The sequence below is a fragment of the Rhinopithecus bieti genome, unplaced genomic scaffold, assembly GCF_001698545.2.
Source record: "Rhinopithecus bieti isolate Rb0 unplaced genomic scaffold, ASM169854v2 scaffold_13029, whole genome shotgun sequence".
Classification (NCBI taxonomy): Eukaryota; Metazoa; Chordata; class Mammalia; order Primates; family Cercopithecidae; genus Rhinopithecus; species Rhinopithecus bieti.
The window spans coordinates 4,176,848-4,197,706 of NW_016807982.1; the positions used below are offsets into that span (position 1 = coordinate 4,176,848).

Sequence of the window (20,859 nt, forward strand, 5' to 3'; positions counted from 1 at the left end):
TGGGATTACAGGCTTGAGCCACCGCGCCCGGCCTCCTTTTTTTTTTTTATTTTTTTTTGGACACAGAGTCTCATTCTATCACCCAGGCTACAGTACAGTGGTGCAATCTTGGCTCACTGCAACCTCCACCTCCTGGGTTCAAGTGATCCTCCTGCCTCAGCCTCCCCAGTAGCTGTGTGTGCCACCACACCCGGCTAATTTTGTGTTTTTAGTAGAGACGGGGTTTCATCATGTTGGCCAGGCTGGTCTTGAACTGCTGACCTCAAGTGATCTGCCTGCCTCAGCCTCCCGAAGTGCTGGGATTACAGGCATGAGCCACCATGCCTGACCTCTTCATGCCTTTTGAAAGTGAAGTAAATGTACTAAATCAATGAAAATGACTGCATTTTCAGACACTGGAGTGTGAGGTGATGTGGACCATCCAGGGAAAGAGCCTGCAGCACAGGTGGGCCTGGGGGTGACAACACAGAGGTAAGGGTTGAAGGTAGTGACATTTTTGAAAAATAAGTAATGCAGAGCAACTTTCAGAAAGGGTGGAAACTAAACCCTGCTGGGCACATCGGACACTGGAATCAGCAATGGGATGAGAATAAGGAATAGGCTGAGGATGAGAAGGAGTCAGAGTGAGAGGTGAGGAGAAGGAGTGGGAAAGACAGCCAGGGATGAAATAATGATCCTGTGCCATTGACTTGGCTATTTTGACAGACTTTATAAAATGGCTGTGTTGAACTGTGTATCATACAGAGCAGTCCTCAATCAGAAGGCACTGAGGGAGAGAGAGGATGTATGGTCAGAAAGATGTGATTAGAGCTACAGAGGTGAACGGTTGAGAGAGTTTTAGGAAGAAAAGGGTGTTGAGCAGGGCCAAGAGCTTTCAAAAAGCCAGGGAGCCAGTCGTGGTGACTTATGCCTGTAACCCCAGCACTTTGGGAGGCCTAGGCGGGAGGATCACTTGAGCCCAGGAGTCTGGAGGCTCAGTGAGCTATGATTGTGCCCTTGCACTCCAGCCTGGGCAACAGAGTGAGACCCTGTTTCAAAAACAAAACAGAAAACCAAAAAGCCAAGGAGCATGGGGATGAGAAAAGGCTATTGGATCTATTAATAGCAATGTTGGCACCTGGAGACCTGAGAGCTGAGATCTGTGCAGTGCAGTGCCGGCCCCATAGCTGAGAAGCGGATGACTACATGGTGAGGAACAGAGGAGAATGGCTAGAACAATGAAGATGGAGAGAAGCAGCCCCTGGAGAAGCAGGGGCCAAAGGAGTAGCTGTGTTACTGGTTGACAGTCTTGACTATGAGTCTTCCAGGTTCTTGGCATTTTATTTTATTTTATTTTTTATTTTATTTTATTTTTTATTTTTTTTTGAGACGGAGTCTTGCTCTGCTGCCCAGGCTGGAGTACAGTGGCCGGCTCTCAGCTCACTGCAAGCTCCGCCTCCCGGGTTCACGCCATTCTCCTGTCTCAGCCTCCCGAGTAGCTGGGACTACAGGCGCCCGCCTCGTCGCCCGGCTAGTTTTTTGTATTTTTTAGTAGAGACGGGGTTTCACCGTATTAGCCAGGATGGTCTCGATCTCCTGACCTCATGATCCGCCCGTCTCGGCCTCCCAAAGTGCTGGGATTACAGGCTTGGTTCTTGGCATTTTGAACAAAGAATTGGACAAAATGCACAAAGAAAGCAATGAGAGAAGAAGCAAAACAGAAGCACAGATTTATTGAAACAAAAGTACACTCCACAGAGTGGGAGTGGGCTTGAGCAAGCAGCTAAAGAGCCCTGGTTACAGAATTTTCTGGGGTTTAAATACTCTAGAGGTTTCCCGTTGGTTACTTGGTTACACCCTATGCAAATGAAAACCTGCCCCACAACCAGTCAGATTGGTTGTGGGAGGGACCAGTCAGAGGTACTTTCCATTTTTCATCTGTGAGGCAGTGGAAAGCGGGGGTTGCAAAGGGAGTAGCTTCTGATCCTTTCCTTCCTTGGGCGTGGAGAGGTGGGGTTTTCGTTTTGATTCAGTTCTAGGAAGTCAGCGCAAATTGGCCTTAGGTTCCTGCCTCCAGACCCTATTCTCCTGCCTCAGCTGGGCATATTTGTACAGGAGGAGGAGAGCCTTAGCAGCCACTCAGATAAACACCTGAAGCAGAATATATCTGAGGTGGGGGGAGAGATGAGGGACACATTAAATATTAATCAATATAAAACAAATATTAGCTTCTTGTCAGTTGTAACCTAAGCTGAGAAGTCTTGAGGATATCCAGAAAACGGGTCAAATGTCCTTTGCTGACACGGGGCCCCCCACTGGGAAACCTACTGGCCTCAGTGTTTCAAAAGGAAGTGAGGGAGCTCTATAAAGAGAATGAAGGACACAGTGATCTGAGGTGATTGTGCACATCTAGGCCCTGGGGCCTGCCCCTTGCACTGCTGGCACTGCTGGTGGTGTGTGGCTCCATCGGGCCTAATGCAGCTGAGTTGTTTTTGTTTTTTTTTTGAGACAGAGTCTCGCTGTGTCCCCCAGGCTGGAGTGCAGTGGCACCATCTCGGCTCGCTGCAAACTCTGCCTCCCAGGTTCAAGTGATTCTCCTGCCTAAGCCTCCGCCCCCCAAGTAGCTAGGATTATAGGCATGTGCCATCATACCTGGCTGATTTTTGTATTTTTAGTAGAGACAGGGTTTCACCATGTTGGCCAGGCTGGTCTCGAATTCCTGACCTCAGGTGATCCACCTGCCTTGGCCTCCCAAAGTGCTGGGATTACAGGTGTGAGCCACCACGCCCGGCCATGCAGTTGAGTTTTCATGCTGTCTTAGGAACTAAGAGAAAATGTAATGTTATTTTTGTCAGCAGAGGCACCACTGGCTAGAAACAAAAAGAATCTAGAATGTACACGTGTATGGAGGTGGTGGTGGAAGTGTTAAGGTAATCAAATAATCAAAAATAACTTCCATTGGCCCTTGGAATGACTGTTGACATTCTCACTTGCAGAGGGGTAAGTTATGATCTGAGAATTTACTTCACACCAAATCAGGAAGCTATGCAGGGAAGATTCAATGTGGAGGTTTCCTTATCCCAAGCCTGTCCTGTAATTCCCTCTACTGTCAGCTGTCCAAGAATTTAGCAGCTGAAAAGGAGTATCCAGGGCACAATTTGGAGAGAATAAGAGGTAGGTAAAGGTGGTATTAGTTTTCTGATTTTAATTTGGGTCTTTAAGATTAGGTATTATGCTAAATATATATTTTCTAAAATTTGCATTTGTCTTTCTATGGTTTCCTGTGGCTTGAGATGGTTCCAAAATGGACAGTGTGGCTCTATACTGAATGTAATCCAGAGTGACAAACCAGGCGATTATAGACTAGATGGATGTGGATGAAGGAATATGTTCCAGTTTAGATCTGGGCATCTGGCTATCATGCTGAAGTCTATTTCTCTCCTATTGGGAGAGCTGAGGGAAGAATTAAAAATTCTTAGAAGGGCTGGGTGCAGTTGCTCACATCTGTAATCCTAGCACTTTGGGAGGCCGAGGCGGGTGGACCACCTGAGGTCAGGAGTTCGAGACCAGCCTGACCAACATGACAAAACCCCCGTATCTACTAAGAAAATACAAAAATTAGCCAGGCATGGTGGTGCATGCCTGTAATATCAGCTACTTGGGAGGCTAAAGCAGAATTGCTTAAACCTGGGAGGTGGAGGTTGCAGTGAGTCGAGATTTTGCCACTGCACTCCATCCTGGGCGACAAAGCAAGACTCTGTCTAAAAAAAAAAAAAAAAAGTTAGAAGACTGGGCGTGGTGGCTCACGCCTGTAATCCCAGCACTTTGGGAGGCTGAGGCAGGAGAATCGCTTGAGACCAGGAGTTTGAGATCAGCCTGGGCAACATAGTGAGACCAGGTGTGATGGCACGTGCCTGTAGTCCCAGCTACTCGGGAGGCTGAAGTGGGAGGATCGCTTGAGGAGGTCGAGGCTGCAGTGAGCTGTGATTGTGCCACTGTACTCCAGCCTGGGTGACAGAATGAGACCCCATTTCAAAAATAAATAAAATAAAAATTGTTAGATACTTATGGGGACTATGGTGAAATGGGCCCCTACTGTTCTTTTGGATAAACATAGACATTGATCCTTCTGTTGTTAAAGCTTGAAATTTGTATTTGTTTTATCTAAGTTCCTTTCTCAGGAAAGGACCTTCAGGCCTCTAAAAAATGGGATCAGAGAACTGAAACTCATCAGATGGGGGCACCAGATGCCCCCTTGCCCCTCCCCAGTTCTTATTTTCTTACACATTGTAACATTTCTTTTTTTTTTTGAGATGGGAGTCTCGCTCTGTCGCCTGGGCGGGAGTGCAGTGGCCGGATCTCAGCTCACTGCAAGCTCTGCCTCCCGGGTTTACGCCATTCTCCTGCCTCAGCCTCCCGAGTAGCTGGGACTACAGGCGCCCACCACCTCGCCCGGCTAGATTTTGTATTTTTTTAGTAGAGACGGGGTTTCACTGTGTTAGCCAGGATGGTCTCGATCTCCTGACCTCGTGATCCACCCGTCTCGGCCTCCCAAAGTGCTGGGATTACAGGCTTGAGCCACCGCGCCCGGCACATTGTAACATTTCTTCCCTGCTATGTAAACCCCTAGTTTTAGTCAATCAGGGAGATGGATTTGAGACTGAGCTCCCATCTTCTCTGCAGCACCTGATGAAAGCCTTCTTCCTTGGCAATACCTATCTCAGGGATTGGCTTTCTGCGCGGTGAGCAGCAGGACCTAGACCAAACGCCTGGTGTTTCAGGAACAATGGGATGACTTTCTTCTTAGAATTCAGAGATAAATACATTGTCCTCCTTTTTTCTTCCTCCTTCACTCTGAATTGTTATTACTTCTTTCTTCTGGGAGCCATTAATGTCCTTTGGTTTTTGGCTTTTCTACAGCATTGCTTTACTTAATCAACAGGGCATTCTAACACCCTAAGAACAAGAGTGGGATGGTTTGAAACTTAGTTGAGAAGAGGCTACAGTCACAGAAGCTCTGAAAGAGAGTAGACATACCCCAAAGCAGCGGGTGGAGGGCAGCCTGGGTAAGACTCCCATTCTCAGGTCCCACCTGGGGCAGGGCCCAGGAAGCTATAAACTCGGGAACTTATCTGGGCAAGCTGAGTTTGAGTTCTTTTTCTTTTTTAATAGATGAGGGACCCTTGGTGAGGGTTAGTGGTCCAAGATGACATGGTGAATTGGGGGCAGGGATGGGACCAGAGTGCAGTGTTGTGATTCTGACCATATGCCTTCCCCTTAAGTTCACCGGGCCTTGGTGAATTACACACTTATGCCCCTTTGCTGTGGTTTTAAATGAATACATGTGTTTTTAGTACTTTGTCCATATTTTAGGCAGAAAATAAAATCTTTTAGAATTTTTATTTTTTTATTTTTATTGAGATGGGGTCTCACTCTGTCACTCAGGTTAGGGTACAGTGGCACAATCATGGCTCACTGCAGCCTCGACCGCCTACTTCTTATCTACTTTGCCTCCTACCGACTCCCAAGCTTTCTCTCGTAGTCCTGAATCACCATGCAAATAAACTTGCTTTTCTTAATATCTGTGCAAGTCTAGAGACATGAAACTCACAGATTGCCTCATCGTGGAGTTTTTCATACCAGAGATCTGTATCTTGTTTATTTACTGACAGGACAGATACGTTTGAAATCAGCAGCATCGCTCTGGGACAGGTGGAGGGAGGAGGCTGCGGCTGCTTCTCGGCATCTCACGGCCCGCCTCCAAGGCCCGGGACACACTCAGAGCGGTGGCGTTCTGATACGTGACAGCAAGGTGGGAGCGAGACCTCAAACAGGCCAGAACTTTCCCATTCCTCTGTCACCCAGTCAGGCCCCCCGAATGGTGGCCAGATTGCTTAAAAGAGACTAAAGCCAAAGGCACTTTGTACATCTGATGCAACAGGTGTTTTATAGCACAATATGCTTCTCCTCCCCAACAGACTTTTCATGAGTATGTGGAGGGGGAGGGTGTCTTTATAGGTAAGGAAGTGTAACTTTAATGGGTAGGGAGCAATTAACATTTAATTGGTGATTTTTTTATTGAGATGGAGTTTCGCTCTTGTTGCCCAGGCTGGAGTGCAATGGCACGATCTTGGCTCACTGCAGCCTCTGCCTCCCAGGTTCAAGTGATTCTCCTGTCTCAGCCTCCTGAGTAGCTGGGATTGCAGGCATGCACTACTAGGCCTGGCTAATTTTATATTTTTAATAGAAACGGGGTTTCTCCATGTTGGTCAGGCTGGTCTCAAACTCCTGACCTCAACTGATCTACCCACCTCAGCCTCCCAAAGTGCTAGGATTACAGGCATGAGCCACCATGCCCAGCCTTCACTGATTTACATTCTGTATCCAAAACCTTTGCCTTTGGAAAAGCCAAAGGGCAGCTTCCATTACATGGAATTAATCACCAAGAGAATTGCTTGAAAATGGTGATTCCATTACATTCTAGAATGATGTTCACCTTGATCCGTCTCAGGTGTGAGGGGATGGAGAGGTTCCTGTAGTTGGCCCAATCTCGGGCAATGACCAGCTCAACTTAGTTTCTCTCCAGCCTTCTGGCATTCTGGATATTCCTTCCATAGGATTTAATGGGTCTGAACATGCCAGTTACTCAGTCCTGGGAGGGTGCCTATGGCAGAGGGCTGCCACGCCTTTCTGAAGCAATAACGGCAGCCCTGGCTGGAGACATTTTACATGGATTCCAGTGAGACCTGGCCTCCTGCTGCATCCTGCAAAGTCTGCTCCTGCCCAGGGAAGCGGCTCAGCGGGAAAGCAGAAGGGAAAGGCGCATACCACATGTGCCTCCCATGCACCCAACCTAGGGTACTGCTTGGTGATTCACGGTGACTCAGAGGAGACAGATGTCACAGCACATCCTGCTGGGCATCTTTAGAAGACAAGCACACTCAGGGGTAGAGGAAGACCCTGGGGGTAAGGAGTACATGTCATACTGAAAAGAAGAAAATATTCTCTTGGTATACATCTCAGTATGGGATAAACTGACACCACATGGATAGATGGACATGCAGGGAAGTACAGACACTGGCATGTCCTGCCTGGGGCCAGCTGAATGTTCCCCGTCGTGGCCTTGCTTACCCTGCCTCTGAGGTTACAGTTCCTAGTGCGCCAGGGTGAAGAGGGTTTTCTACACTAAGCCCTCACCGTTTATGGCAACTGCCTGGAACAGTCTTTGATTTCAAACTTGCCTACAGGCAGAATGTATCCCAGAAAACTGAGTATTTTGTTAATGTTTACATGCCTTTGTAGATCCCCACGGGAAAGCTAAAATAGTAATCCTGAAAATGACAGCAGGGGTAACCCCTTACCCACTTTGGGGCCCAAACCTATGGCTCAGGAGGCTTTTGGTGGTTGCCACAGAATTAAGAATAAAATGAGAAAGGTCACGTTTAAAAGTCAGAATGTATTTCACTGAAAACATGTGTATGTGTGTGCCTTCAAGAGTGAGTGCTCCCCGAGGGAGGCTCACATAGTTCCTTACAACATAAACAAGAACTAGATGTAATGGCTTCACTCAGTAGAAAACTAGCAGCATCATTTTGGGCCATGGGGCATTCCCCAGGGGTCACCATCCAGCAGCCTCTCCCTGGGGGCAGAGGACGCCTGGTCAGAACAACTATAACTCATCCATCATGGCGAGCAAATCGTCCCCCTTGCTGGTGCTCAGCCTTGGCTGCTCCATGATCTCAAACTCCCCCATGATTTGAGCCAGCTCCTTGCTCCGTTGCTGGTCCTATGAGGGAAATGAGAGGGAAAAGGGCATGAAGAGGCTGTGCTGGCAGAGGCTGCCTCTTTGTGCAGTAGGCTCTTAGTTTGTTGTCCCACCACTGATATGTTTCTGTTGTGCACCTGTTTGTCAGAAAAGGGACTGTAGTTACAGGCTGATCAGAGAGAAGAAGGGGGTCTATTTTTTTTTTCTTAATTAACATGTATGTAACCAAGCATCCCTGGCTGCTCCGGAATGGCAGATGGGTATAGTGAAGAAACAACTTTAATTTGAGCAGGGGGAGTGACAACACAGCACTTAACAGCTATATTGTAGTCTGAGTCTTGTTTGAAAAAGAGGGTATCTGAAGTTCAACATTATATAAGATGAGAAAGGGAAGAAGGGAGGCCGGATGCGGTGGCTCACCTCTGTAATCCCAGCACTTTGGGAGGCCGAGGTGGGTGGATCACTTGAGGTCAGGAGTTCAAGACCAGCCTGGCCAACTTGGTGAAACCCCATCTCTACTAAAAATACAAAAAAAAAAAAAAAAAAAATTTAGCTGGGCATAGTGGCAGCACCTATAATCCCAACTACTTGGCAGGTTGAGGTGTGAGAATTGCTTAAACCTGGGAGGTGGAGGTTGCTGTGAGCTGAGATTGAGTCACTGCACTTCACCTGGGTGACAGAGTGAGACCCTGTCTCAAAAAAAAAAAAAAAAAATGAGGAAGGGAGTAAGATTGGACCCTGTGTAATCCCCTGTACGTACCTGGGTGGCTTGTATGTTGATAACTTCATAGGATAACTCTTCTGGCCTGGTTAGCGCTGCTTGTCTGAATGAGATAGTAAAGAAAAGGGGTGCAAGGTTAGGGTTCTCTCCCTGCCAGCATGGCAAACTGGCTCTTGATAAGTTGGCAGCCTATTTTTTCTGCCTCATCTTCTGCCATTTCTCTTGAACTGTCTACCCCATCTCCCACCAATGTACCCTACGATCTAGAAAGTCAAGTTCTTTTATATCTCTGTGACTTTGCTCGTTATAAACCCTGCCAAGGATGTTTCCTCCCTTCCTCTGCTTGGCAAACTCCAAGACCTAGATCAAATGCCAGCTCCTTCAATCTGCCAGTGCAAAGTCAGTCACTGTCCTCGATTAGAGCATTCATGACACGGCACTGAAATATATATGTACATGTTTGCTCTCCCACTAAGCTGAGAGCTTCCTGAGGACAGGCTCTAGGTCTTATACTCCATCTTTGCATCCCCAGGACTTTACATAGTACTTGTCACACAGAAGTAAACAAAAGAAGTTATTAGTAGTTCAATGAATGGGAAATAGAAGGTGCCACTCACGCCAAATACTTGGTTTTGAGGAGGATCACATGAGATAATGCTTGAAAAAGTGCTCTGTAAACTGTCAAGCGCTATAAATCACCGTGGGTGATTTACTATTGTTACTGGTTTTGGGTGATACTAACACAGGGAAATCAAGCTCCAACTTCACTCTGGTTTCTTAACACACTGTCTTAATCTGGTCATCCTGGCTTCTAACACTGCTTATTCAGCTGTGCTCTGATAAGTAAAACATTGTAACTCTTTTTTTGTTTTATTATTATCTTTATTGTTATTTTTTAGAGACAGGGTGTTGCTCTCTCTCCTAGACTGGAATGCAGTGGCACGATCACAGCTTGCTTAACCTTAAACTCCTGGGTTCAACGATCCTTCCGCCTCAACCTCCTGGGTAGCTGGGACTACAGGTGCGCAACATCACACCATCTCTGGGGTTTGTTTTTTTTTTTTTTTTTGAGATGGAGTCTTGCTGTGTCTCCCAGACTGGAGTATAATGGCATGGTCTTGACTCACTGTAACCTCTGCCTCCCAGGTTCAAATGATTCTCCTGCCTCAGCCTCCTGAGTAGCTGGGATTACAGGCACATGCCACCATACCCAGCTAATTTTTTGTATTTTTTTTTTTTTAGTAGAGACGGGGTTTCACCATGTTAGCCAGGATGGTCTCAACCTCCTGACCTCGTGATCTGCCTGCCTTGGCCTCCCAAAGTGCTGGGATTACAGGTGTGAACCACTGTGCCCAGCTGCATCTCTTTTTTTGAATGACTCCGGAAGGTTCAGGCCATTTCATCCTGGTGGGCTATTTAACTAGATTATTAAATTTGTTGGTATTTTGTTTGTGATATTTACACAAATATTTATAAGTGCCACTGGTTTGTAATGGTCATTTTGGGTTCTTGTTACATTTGGGATATTTATATGTCTTTAACGAAACAGGTTTAAAACATACTCCTCTTCTTCATCGGTGGTAAAGAGATTCAACCGGAATCCAGGCTCAGGGCCACTGGGTTTCTTAATCTCCATCCCTCCCATCAGCCTGGCCAAGAAATTCAGCTCTTCTTTAGCAAGAGGGTTTGGAGCAATGCTTTCCTGCAGAAACAATTGCATGATTTTTAGCCACATGAAGGCAATCACATTTCCTGCTAAAACCTCAGAGACACAGGTAGGTATTATAAAATAAGGTGAAACAATTGCTATTTAAATTATTTCTAGGTCCAAATAAAGTGTAGAAAGCAGGCTTAACCAAAAGAAAAACAATCACGTCAGAAGCAGAGGGAATGTAGCAACTTTGCAAACCAGAGATTTTCATACTGTCTGCATAAGTGGAAGCCCCAGGGATCCACATTTCTCCTCTCACTACCTTCCTCCTTGAAGAAGTGTATGGCTTCCTTTTCTGTCAATCGGGTTTCCTCAGTATTTACAAGTCGCCTCAGTCCAGTCTCCTTCCAGAGGCGCTGCCACACTGCCCTCAGGTGGTGACGGCCGGGAACACACCCGCGAGTCCATTCCCTCCTCTCTCAGTTCTCACCCTGCCTCATCCTGCACCCCTCTTCCTTCTAGCCTGGCCTCCCCTGCTCTGCCTCTCCCCTCACTCCGCCACTAGTTACCTAAATGCAGTTTTCATCTCATTTCTCCCTGGCTTGAAACAAACCCCTCTGCTTCCTTTCGAAAGAACAAAGCCCAAATAGTTTACGCCCCTTCCTGGTCAGGCCTCAGTGTCCCTGTCCAGATGAGTCTCTGCCAGCAAGCCTCCGTGATGCTGTGATCCATTACATAAGCCTCATGGGAGACGCTGCCATCTTCCTCCCGGGAACACTCTTGCTCCTCTGTCACCTTGGTCTGTGTGCTCATTTCTCCCTCTCTGCTGTTCCATAGTTTACCTACTCTAGAGCCCCACTTCAATATCCCTGCCTCTGAAATGCCTTCTTGATCCCTGTGATCCCTGTCCACTGGACAGACGTGAGTTCCTCTGTTATAGCACTTTGTTCAGGAGCCCCAGCCAGCCCTTCTTCCACCTCATTTTAGTTATTTGTTTCGTTGTCTTTCCCAGGGTACCAGAGGCCCCTTCAGGATGGGACCACATCTACGTCAGCTTCGTGTCCCTGGGTCCCCAGCCCATAGAAGCAGTTTAATAAATGTTTGCTGAATAATTTAATATTCTGTGATCTCTCCTACAGCTAGGCGGGAGCTAGTTCAGTGAAAACTTGTAAGGATGGAATTCAGAGAAACTAAAACTCCCGACTCTGACTTAGCTACCATGGTGCTGTAGGGGGAAACGTTAAAAAGAAATGTTTTAATGATCAGAATACACACGAGTGCTGACGTCAGCAATCATGGACCTAATGGCACTGGTACTCTGCTGTTGCATATGTCCTGGTGAGTGGTTCCTCTTAATTATGGTGGCTGAGCCAAGCCTAAAATTACCTAATTAGTGAGATCACTGGAAGTCTCCATGAAAAGCTACAATTAAAACCTGTGTACTCATAAGGTGGGAGGGAGAAGACTGAAAACAAGGGAAATGTTGGCTAGATCCGAAATCTAAAGCGATCCCACCTCTCTTTATGTAGACTTCTCTATCTAGAGAGAAGCTGTGAGGGTAGGCAAGGAAGGCAGAAGCTCACCTGGGTCCGTGAGGCTAAGTTCTTTGATGATCCAGACATACGGGTTTCCACAGGCCGATTCACGCTGTACCTGGTGTGTCAACAGAAAATGGTGACATTATCCAGCCCCTTTCCACGGACTTCCCTCTAACTCGTAAGCATAGTTTGTAGCATTTATTCTGAGACATTAAATAGCATCCAGAAAGGTGCTGTGGGTACAGAATGCAACTGAGTGTTAACCCCTCACATTTCACTTCTTCCCAAAGAAAAACACCTGGGGAGACTGGGTGGAAATGCCTCCTCTTGTGAAGAGTAACATGCATCACTGAAAAGACATGCAGCTTTACAGAAAGGATAAGTCTTTCTGGATTTCCACTGCAACACAGATTTTGGCTAGTTCTCTTCCATGGCTACGGAACATCATGTATCTTTTCATTCTGCTGAGTTGCCTTATGTTTGGCGTTCTTGGGTGCCCTTTGAAATGTCAGGCCTCTGTATGCAGTGTACCTAAGGGGAAATTACTCCTATTGTCAGCAGGGATTTTCATAACAGAAGTCAGGCTGCTTTTTTTTAATGAAGTGACTTCCCTTGGACTTGAATTCACTCAGAGAAGAATTTGCTTACATGTTAGTTCCCAGTTTCAGGACTCGGTCTCCATAAAGTTCAAAAGAACCTTCTTTGGGTGCAGGGACATAGTTTCCACCATGCTTGAATTCTATCCTCTTCACTTCTTCACCTTTGTTGTTGAACATTCTACAATACAAAGTATGACATGAATGTTCTCCAAGCTTAGGTAGTCCTGGAGGCTTCTTTATTCTTTGTACTACAGAACAAAAAGGAATACATACTCTCCTTCAAGATAAAGGTGCTGGTTGTAATAATGATAATGATAATAATACAATAATAATATTTATTGAGCATATGTATACGCCAATTGCTTTGTAAGCATGTTAGATCACTATTATCTTATTCATCAACACAGTAACCATTTAACAGATGAGGAAATCAATCTTGGGGAACTGGGTAACTTGCCTCAAGTCCCTCTGCTAAGTGATAAGGTGGGGATTAGAACCTGACTTTTTCAATAGCTATTTTACTAAAGAAAGAGAAGGGCTGGAGGCCAGGCGTGGTGGCTCACGCCTGGAATCCCAGCATTTTGGGAGGCCGAGGCGGGTGGATCAACTGAGGTCGGGAGTTCGAGACCAGACTGACCAACGTGCAGAAACCCCATCTCTACTAAAAATACAAAATTAGCCAGGCGTGCTGGCACATGTCTGTAATCCCAGCAGCTACTCGGGAGGCTGAGGAAGGAGTATCGCTTGAACCCAGGAGGCGGAGGTTGCGGTGAGCTGAGATGGCGCCATTGTACTCTAGCCTGGGCAACAACAGCAAAACTCTGTCTCAGACAAAAAAAGAGAGAGAAGGGCTGGGCAGACTGCGAATGGCTCGGCAGTGCGGCGTTCTGTGTGCGGCCCACGTGCTGATTTCCTAGCACCCCAAACATAGCTCTGACCATTGTTGGGAATTCACCTGATGAGTCCGGGAACTTCAGTTCCCCAGGGAACAGGCCCGGACACTGGCAACACGAAGTGACCATTATTATTCTGGACTTTGTCCTTTAGAAACATGGATACCTGGAAAAAAAATACATTTATTGTCATTTTTCTTGGTATATTTTCATAGACATCAATATTCTGAGGGTGAAAAGTATGTAATGGTTTGGGGACATTACCTATGAGTTTATAACAATAAGAAGGGAGAGGCCGAGGCAGGCGGATCATGAGGTTGGGAGATTGAGACCATCCTGGCTAACACGGTGAAACCCCGTCTCTACTAAAAATACAAAAAATCAGCTGGGCATGGTGGCAGGTGCCTGTAGTCCCAGCTACTCCACTTGAATCTGGAAAGTGGAGGTTGCAGTGAGCCAAGATTGTGCCATTGCACTCCAGCCTGGGCAACAGAGTGAGACCCTATCTCAAAAAAAAAAAAGGAGGGGGGGAGAAAAAAATTACACTTGCAGAGTTAACTGTATTTTAACAAACAGAGCTTTTTTTTTTTTGAGACAGGGACTCACTTTGTCACCCAGGCTGGACTGCAGTGGCACGATGATGCCTCCCTGCCACCTCAGCCCCCCAGCTCAAGTGATCCTCCTGTCTTAGCCCCCCAAGTAGCTGGGACCATAGGTGTGAGCCACGGTGTCCAGCGAATTTTTTTTTCTTTTCTTTTTTTTCTTTTTGAGATGGAGTCTCACCCAGGCTGCAGTGCAGTGGCGTGATCTCAGCTCACTGCAAGCTCTGCTTCCCAGGTTCATGCCATTCTCCTGCCTCAGCCTCCAGAGTAGCTGGGGCTACAGGTGCCCACCACCATGCCTGGCTAATATTTTTGTATTTTTAATGGAGACGGGGTTTCATGATGTTAGCCAGGATGGTCTCGCTCTCCTGACCTCGTGATCCACCCGCCTTGGCCTCCCAAAGTGCTAGGATTACAGGCGTGAGCCACTGCACCTGGCCTGCCTGGCTAATTTTTATATTTTTTTGTAGAGATGGGGTTTCGCCATGTTGGCCAGGCTCAAACTCCTGAGCTCAAGTGATCTACCTGCCTCAGCCTCCCAAAGTGCTGGGATTACAGGCATGAGCCACCATGCTCAGCTACAAACAGAACTACTTTTGAGCAGTGCAGCAAACCTTCCAGGTGAGTCATATTACTCCCATTTTATAGACGAGAAAGCTAAAGTAGAGAGTGAAGTGACTTGCCCAAAGAGAGCAGTAAGAGGCAGGGCCAGGATTCAAAACCAAGGGTGCCTCCAAATTCCACCCCTATTCCTTGGTTCTCTGCTTACTTTCCATGCAGCTGCAGGCCTTGAGCTGTAAGAACCTCATATGGCCACTTTCTAAATGAGGCAGCTCAGAGGTTAAGACGCCTCCTCAAGGTCAGCCAGCTGGTAAGGGGCAGAGCTGAGGATTCAAACTCCTGTGATTCTGACTTTGAAGCCTGAGCCTTATCCACATGCTGGACTAGAAAGGAGGATGGGGCTGGGGCAGGGGGATCCAGCTGGCATTTAAGTTTGAGGGTCTTTTATGTGACTGAAAACACATTACACTTATTCCTTCTCCTGGGTTTGTGTACTCTGTATAGAGGTTTCGGTCACTCACAGATTAAATCTCACAAAGATTGTAGCAGTTACTCAGTTTTACTGGGTCTTGGCTTCCCTATATGTAAAATAAGAGATGAGCTTGAAGATCTCTTCAACTCTAATATTCTAAAGTTTATATTAGTGATATAATCAAGAATAAGCATCTTAGGCTGGGCGTGGTGGCTCACGCCTATAATCCCAGCACTTTGGGAGGCCAAGGCAGGTGGATCACTTGATGTCAGGAGTTCAAGACCAGCCTGGCCAACATGGTGAAACCGTCTCTACTAAAAATACAAAAAATTAGCCGGGCATTGTGGTGTGTGCCTGTAATCCCAGCTACTCAGGAGGCTGAGGCAGAATTGCTTGAACCCAGGAGGTGGAGGTTGCAGTGAGCCGAGATCATGCCACTGCACTCCAGCCTGGGCAACAGAGCAAGACTCCATCTCAATAAACAAATAAATAAATTTTAATAATTCTAATACAGACTTATTGTTAGAAAAGCCTTTTTTTTTTTTTTTTTTTTTTTGAGATGGAGTCTTGCTGTGTTCCTGAGGATGGAATGCAGTGGTGCAATCACAGCTCATTGCAACCTCGACGTCCCAGGTTCAGGTGATCCTCCCACCTCAGCCTCCTGAGTAGCTGAGACTACAGGTGTGTGCCACCATGCTTGGCAAATTTTTTGTAGAGACGGGGTTTTACCATGTTACCCAGGATGGTCTCAAACTCCTGGGCTCAAGTAGTTGGCCTGCCTGGGCTTCCTAAAGTGCTAGGATTACAGGTGTGAGCCACTGCACCTGGCCAGGAAAGGCTTTTCTCTTTTTTTTTTGTTTTTTTTTTTTTGTTTTTGAGATGGCGTCTCACTCTTTTGCCCAGGCTGGAGTGCAGTGGAGCGATCTCGGCTCACTGCAACCTCTGCCACCTGGGTTCAAGAGGTTCTCCTGCCTCAGCCTCCCAAGTAGTTGGGACTACAGGCGTACACCACCACGCCCAGCTAATTTTGTATTTTAGTAGAGACGGGGGTTTCACCATGTTGGCCAGGATGGTCTTGATCTCTTGACCTTGTGATCCGCCCGCCTCAGCCTCCCAAAGTGCTGGGATTACAGGCGTGAGCCACTGCGCCCGGCTGAAAGCCTTTTCATTATAATGAATTTTATCTTGTGGGAACTGGGAAATCAATATGGCTGTTTATGTTCCTACCAATCCATAAAATAATACCCAAATATGCAGCCCTGATAACAATATGACACAGAATTTTTAATATTTCAAAATTGTTATTTTAAATGTAATGAAAACTTAATCTTATCTGTACTTTCATATTTTTTATTCTAATCAGTGACAGAGATCTTAATTTATATTGATGTTATTATTGCTTCATCCATAGCAAATACAATTCTTCATGAGAGTTAAAAATAAGGCCGGGCGCTGTGGCTCACGCCTGTAATCCCAGCACTTTGGGAGGCTAAGGCGGGTGGATTGCCTGAGGTCAGGAGTTCCAGACCCGTCTGGCCAACATGGTGAAACCCTGTCTCTACTAAAAATACAAAAAAATTAGCCGGATGTGGTGGTGTGCACCTGTAATCCCAGCTACTCAGGAGGCTGAGGCAGGGGAATTGCTTGAACCAGGGAGGTGAACGTTGCAGTGAGCCAAAATGGTGCCACTGCACTCCAGCCTGGGTGACAGAGCGAGACTCCATCTCAAAAAACAAAAAACAAAAAACAAACAAACAACAACAACAACAACAACAAAAAGAAAAATTTGGCATCAGAATTGAAATCTATTTATCTTCCTTTGTCCATGGAAGGGAAATACAATAAGGCACTAAAGATATTGAATTTCTTCCCCTTTTAAAAAATTTTATTTTGCCCAGGTACAAAACTCAAGTCTCAAAAGGGTCTACATAATGGAAAGTCAGTCTCTCCTTCTCTTGTCCTCCATACAGTTCCCCACTCCTGGACGGCAACACTGTGACCAGTTTCTTGCATATGCTTCCAGAAGCACTCTCTCTATATATGTACAAACAAATACATATATGTTACATATGCTGTTTCAGTTAATCCTCCCAACAAAATTAGGTATTATAATTTTCATTTTTCAGATGAAGAAACTAAGACTTAAGAGAAGTTATTTGCCCAAGGTCATGGAGCTAGTCCTGTAGTTGGGATTCATTTTCTTAATTAAACATTTTTTTTTTTTTTTATTTTGGCCGGGCACGGTGGCTCACACCTGTAATCCCAGCACTTTGGGAGGCTGAGGCGGGCGGATCACCTGAGGTCAGGAGTTTGAGACTAGCCTGGCTAACATGGTGAAATCCCGTCTCTACTAAAAATACAAAAATTATGGCTGGGCATGGTGGCAGGCGCCTGTAATCTCAGCTGCCTGGGAGGCTGAGGCAGGAGAATAGCTTGAACCCGGGAGGTGGAGGTTGCAGTGAGCCAAGATCGTGCCACTGCATTCCAGACAGAGTGAGACTCTGTATCAAAAACAAAACATTTTATTTTAAGGACAGAGTCTAACTATATTGCCCAGGATGGTCTTGAACTCCTGGGCTCAAGTGATCTTCCTGCCTCAATATCCCAAGTAGTTCGGACTATAGGCACTCACCACTGTGCCCAGCTCTGGAGTTGAGATTCAAGAGAAAGGTGAAGCTGGGTGCAGCGGCTCACACTTGTAATCCCAGCAATTTGAGAGGCCAAGGCAGGCAGATTACTACAGCCCAGGAGTTCAAGACCATCCTGGGCAACATAGCAAGATTCTGTCTCCACAAAAAAAAACCAAAAAATTAACCAGGCGTGGTGGCATGCTCCTGTAGTCCCAGTTGAGTAACTGGGTGGACTGAGAGGACTAAGAGGCTGAGGTGGAAGGTCACTTGAGCCCAGGAGGTTGAGGCTGCAGTGAGCCATGATTGTGCCACCGTATTCCAGTCTGGGTGACAAAATGATAACCTGTCTCAAAAAAAAAAAAAAAAGAGAAACACGTCTGGCTCCAGAGCCTGGGCTTGTTTTACCATATCATACCATCTTTCCCATATCAGTTGGTTAAATTGTGGCAAGAAACAAAGCCCTGGCCAAGAGAGACAGACTGAAAATTCAGAAGCTCAGGTTTTTTTTTTTTTTTTTTGGAAACATCGTCTCACTCTGACACCTGGTCTGAATCATGGATCCACTGTGGCTCACTGCAGCCGTCCTCCCATTTCAGCCTCCTGAGTAACTGGGACTATAGACGTGCACCACGATGCCTGGCTAATTTTTGTTTTTGTAGATGGGGTTTTACCATGTTGCCCAGGCTTCAGAAATGTGTTTTTATTTTATTTCTTTTTTTTTTTTTAGACAGGGTCTCAGCCCAGACTGGAGCACAGTACCATGATTTTTTTTTTTTTTTTTTTTTTGAGATGGAGTCTTGCTCTGTCGCCCAGGCTAGAGTGCAGTGGCGCAATCTCGGCTCACTGCAACCTCTGCCTCCCAGGTTCAAGCGATTCTCCTGCCTTAGGCTTCCGAGTAGCTGGGATTACAGACGCCTGGCTAATTTTTGTATTTTTAGTAGAGATGGGGTTTCACCATGTTGGCCAGGCTGGTCTCAAACTCCTGACCACATGATCCACCCACCTCGGCCTCCCAAAGTGTTGGGATTACAGGCATGAGCCACTGCGCTCAGCCTAGTAGCATGATCTTGGCTCAGTGCAGCCTTGACCTCCTGGACTCAAGGGATCCTCCCACCTCAGCCTCCCAAATATCTGGGAATACAGACACGCACTACCATGCCCAGTTTATTTTGTATTTTTGGTAGAGATGGGGTTTGTCAGGTTGCCCAGGCTGGTTTCAAACTCCTGGGCTCAAGTGATCCATCCACCTTGGCCTCCCAAAGTGCTAGGATTACAGGCGTGAGCCACTGTGCCTGGCTAGAAAATGTGTTTTTAAAAGTTAGCGTGTAGAACTGCCTGGCTATGTAGGCATGGCAGGAGGAGAGTGGCCTAGTTGGGAAGCATAGCCCACAAGAGTATGATGACCTGAGTCAGGATGGTGGTAATAGGGATGGAGAGGGCCGGGCGCGGTGGCTCAAGCCTGTAATCCCAGCACTTTGGGAGGCCGAGATGGGCGGATCACGAGGTCAGTAGATCGAGACCATCCTGGCTAACACGGTGAAACCTCGTCTCTACTAAAATACAAAAAACTAGCGGGGCGAGGTGGCGGGCGCCTGTAGTCCCAGCTACTCCGGAGGCTGAGGCAGGAGAATGGCGTGAACCCGGGAGGCGGAGCTTGCAGTGAGCTGAGATCCGGCCACTGCACTCCAGCCTGGGCGACAGAGCAAGACTCAGTCTCAAAAAAAAAAAAAAAAAAAAAAAAAATAGGGATGGAGAGGAAGGTGTGCCAGGGCACGGTGGCTCACACCTATAATCCTAGCACTTTGAGAGACTGAGGGAGGAGGATCACTTGAGCCCAAGAGTTAGAGACCAGCCTGGGAAATATAGTAAGACACTGTCTCAAAAAAACGGAAAAGAGGGTGTAGATATTGACAAGGCCGACTCTATGGGTCTTTTTTTTTTTTTTTTTTGAGATGGATTCTCCCTCTGTTGCCCAAGCTGGAGTGCAGTAGTGTGATCCTGGCTCACTGCAACCTCTGCCTCCTGGGTTCAAGTAATTCTCCTGCCTCAGCCACCTGAGTAGCTGGGACTACAGGTGCTTGCCACCATGCCTGGCTCATTTTTGTATTTTTAGTAGAGATGGGGTTTTACCATGTTGGCCAGGCTGGTCTCGAACTCCTGACCTCAGGTGATCTGCCCCATCCTCCCAATATGCTGGGATTACAGGCGTGAGCCACTGCGCCCAGCCGACTCTATGGGTCTTAGAAGCAATTGGAGGAAGATCAGGGAAGGGGAATCAAAGGTGACATTCTGGTTCTGAGTCAAGTGAGTGGGAGAATGGTGGTGGTGCCCTCAAAAGAAATGAGAAAGTCAGGGCAGCCCCTGAACTGTGGAGATTAGTTTAGCTACAGACATCAAGTTGTAGACACTGGTGGGCATCCTGGTGGGAAGTTCCAGCAAGGTGCTGGAGATGTGAGTCTGGAGGGCAGGGGTGGGGCCAGGGTAGAGCAGAGGTTAGACTCAGGAGTCACAGGCAGAGGAGCTGGTAGACAAAGGGTGAGGAAGGAGATGCCTAATTAGCAGGAGGTGGCTAGAGACAGGAGGAAGGTTTGGAGACAGGTGGAGGGAGAGGAAGGAGTAAAAGGCATTGAGATGGGAGATGGGAGAGGGAAGGGAAGGGAAGCCCAGGATGGTACAGAGCCATGAAAGACCTGGAAGGGTGAGAGTTCCATGGAGTAGGGGCAGCCTCCTGACAGTGTCAGATGCTGGAGAGGTCCAGGAGGATAAAGCTCAAGAAAAGGTTTTGCAGTTGAGATCAGGCTGGTGACTTGAGAGGATATTTCCTCTGCAGAATTAACAGAGGAAACAATATTTCAAAGAAACTCACAAGATAATTAGAAAACGGCAGCCTCACTGCCTTCCTTGGTCCATTTAAAAACTGCTGAGATGTATTATCAACATCTTTATCATTAGAGAGGCAAACCCTGAGGACATCACTAACTGGGCAAAATCTCCACCCTTGTCTGCCCTGATGACCACCAGCGTTGTTTCCCTGGTACAGCAGCTCCTGAGTTTTCCCGGGGCTGTCCATTGACTTACTCGGATGTGCAGGTCTTGGAAGAAGATGAGGAGCGTCTGCCGGATCAGCTGGAACTCCCCTGCAGAGAGACCACCATATATCTGCCAAAGGCAAGCAGAAAGCAGCTCTTCACTTTCAAAGAGGGATGAGTAGTATGCACAGGCAGGGCAGGTGGGTGCTCAGGGATGGGAGCCAGATAGGTAAGGAGAGGACTGGGCTGCTGGGCAGGAGGGGCAGTGGGGAGACCAGCAGTGCTCCCTCTCCACGATGACAAAGCCTGTTACCCCACACCTGAGCAGGGGTACGCTTCCTCTCTCCCATTCTCCTGGAGAGGCTGGAGAAGCTGTTCCCCAAGATTTAGCAGAACATCCACCATGAACTCCCTTTCAG

At 47.0% G+C, this 20,859-nt stretch overlaps 1 protein-coding gene across 2 annotated transcripts in view; it reads right to left on the bottom strand.

Moving 5' to 3' along the window:
- Positions 1-7,415: 7,415 nt before the first annotated feature.
- The window catches only part of OSCP1 (organic solute carrier partner 1), a 31,448-nt gene continuing 18,004 nt past the window's right edge, over positions 7,416-20,859 (bottom strand). The window contains exons 4-10 of one of the 2 annotated variants that reach the window (XM_017884495.1): positions 20,490-20,570; positions 13,209-13,312; positions 12,303-12,431; positions 11,700-11,769; positions 10,028-10,167; positions 8,505-8,568; positions 7,416-7,765 (exon numbers count right to left, since the gene is read on the bottom strand). In XM_017884495.1, the coding sequence (XP_017739984.1) occupies positions 7,649-7,765; positions 8,505-8,568; positions 10,028-10,167; positions 11,700-11,769; positions 12,303-12,431; positions 13,209-13,312; positions 20,490-20,570 (705 nt within the window). In that variant the 3' untranslated portion in view covers positions 7,416-7,648. Of the gene's footprint in view, positions 7,766-8,504; positions 8,569-10,027; positions 10,168-11,699; positions 11,770-12,302; positions 12,432-13,208; positions 13,313-16,635; positions 16,816-20,489; positions 20,571-20,859 lie in introns of those variants that run through there. The other variant, XM_017884496.1, reaches the window with a different exon arrangement.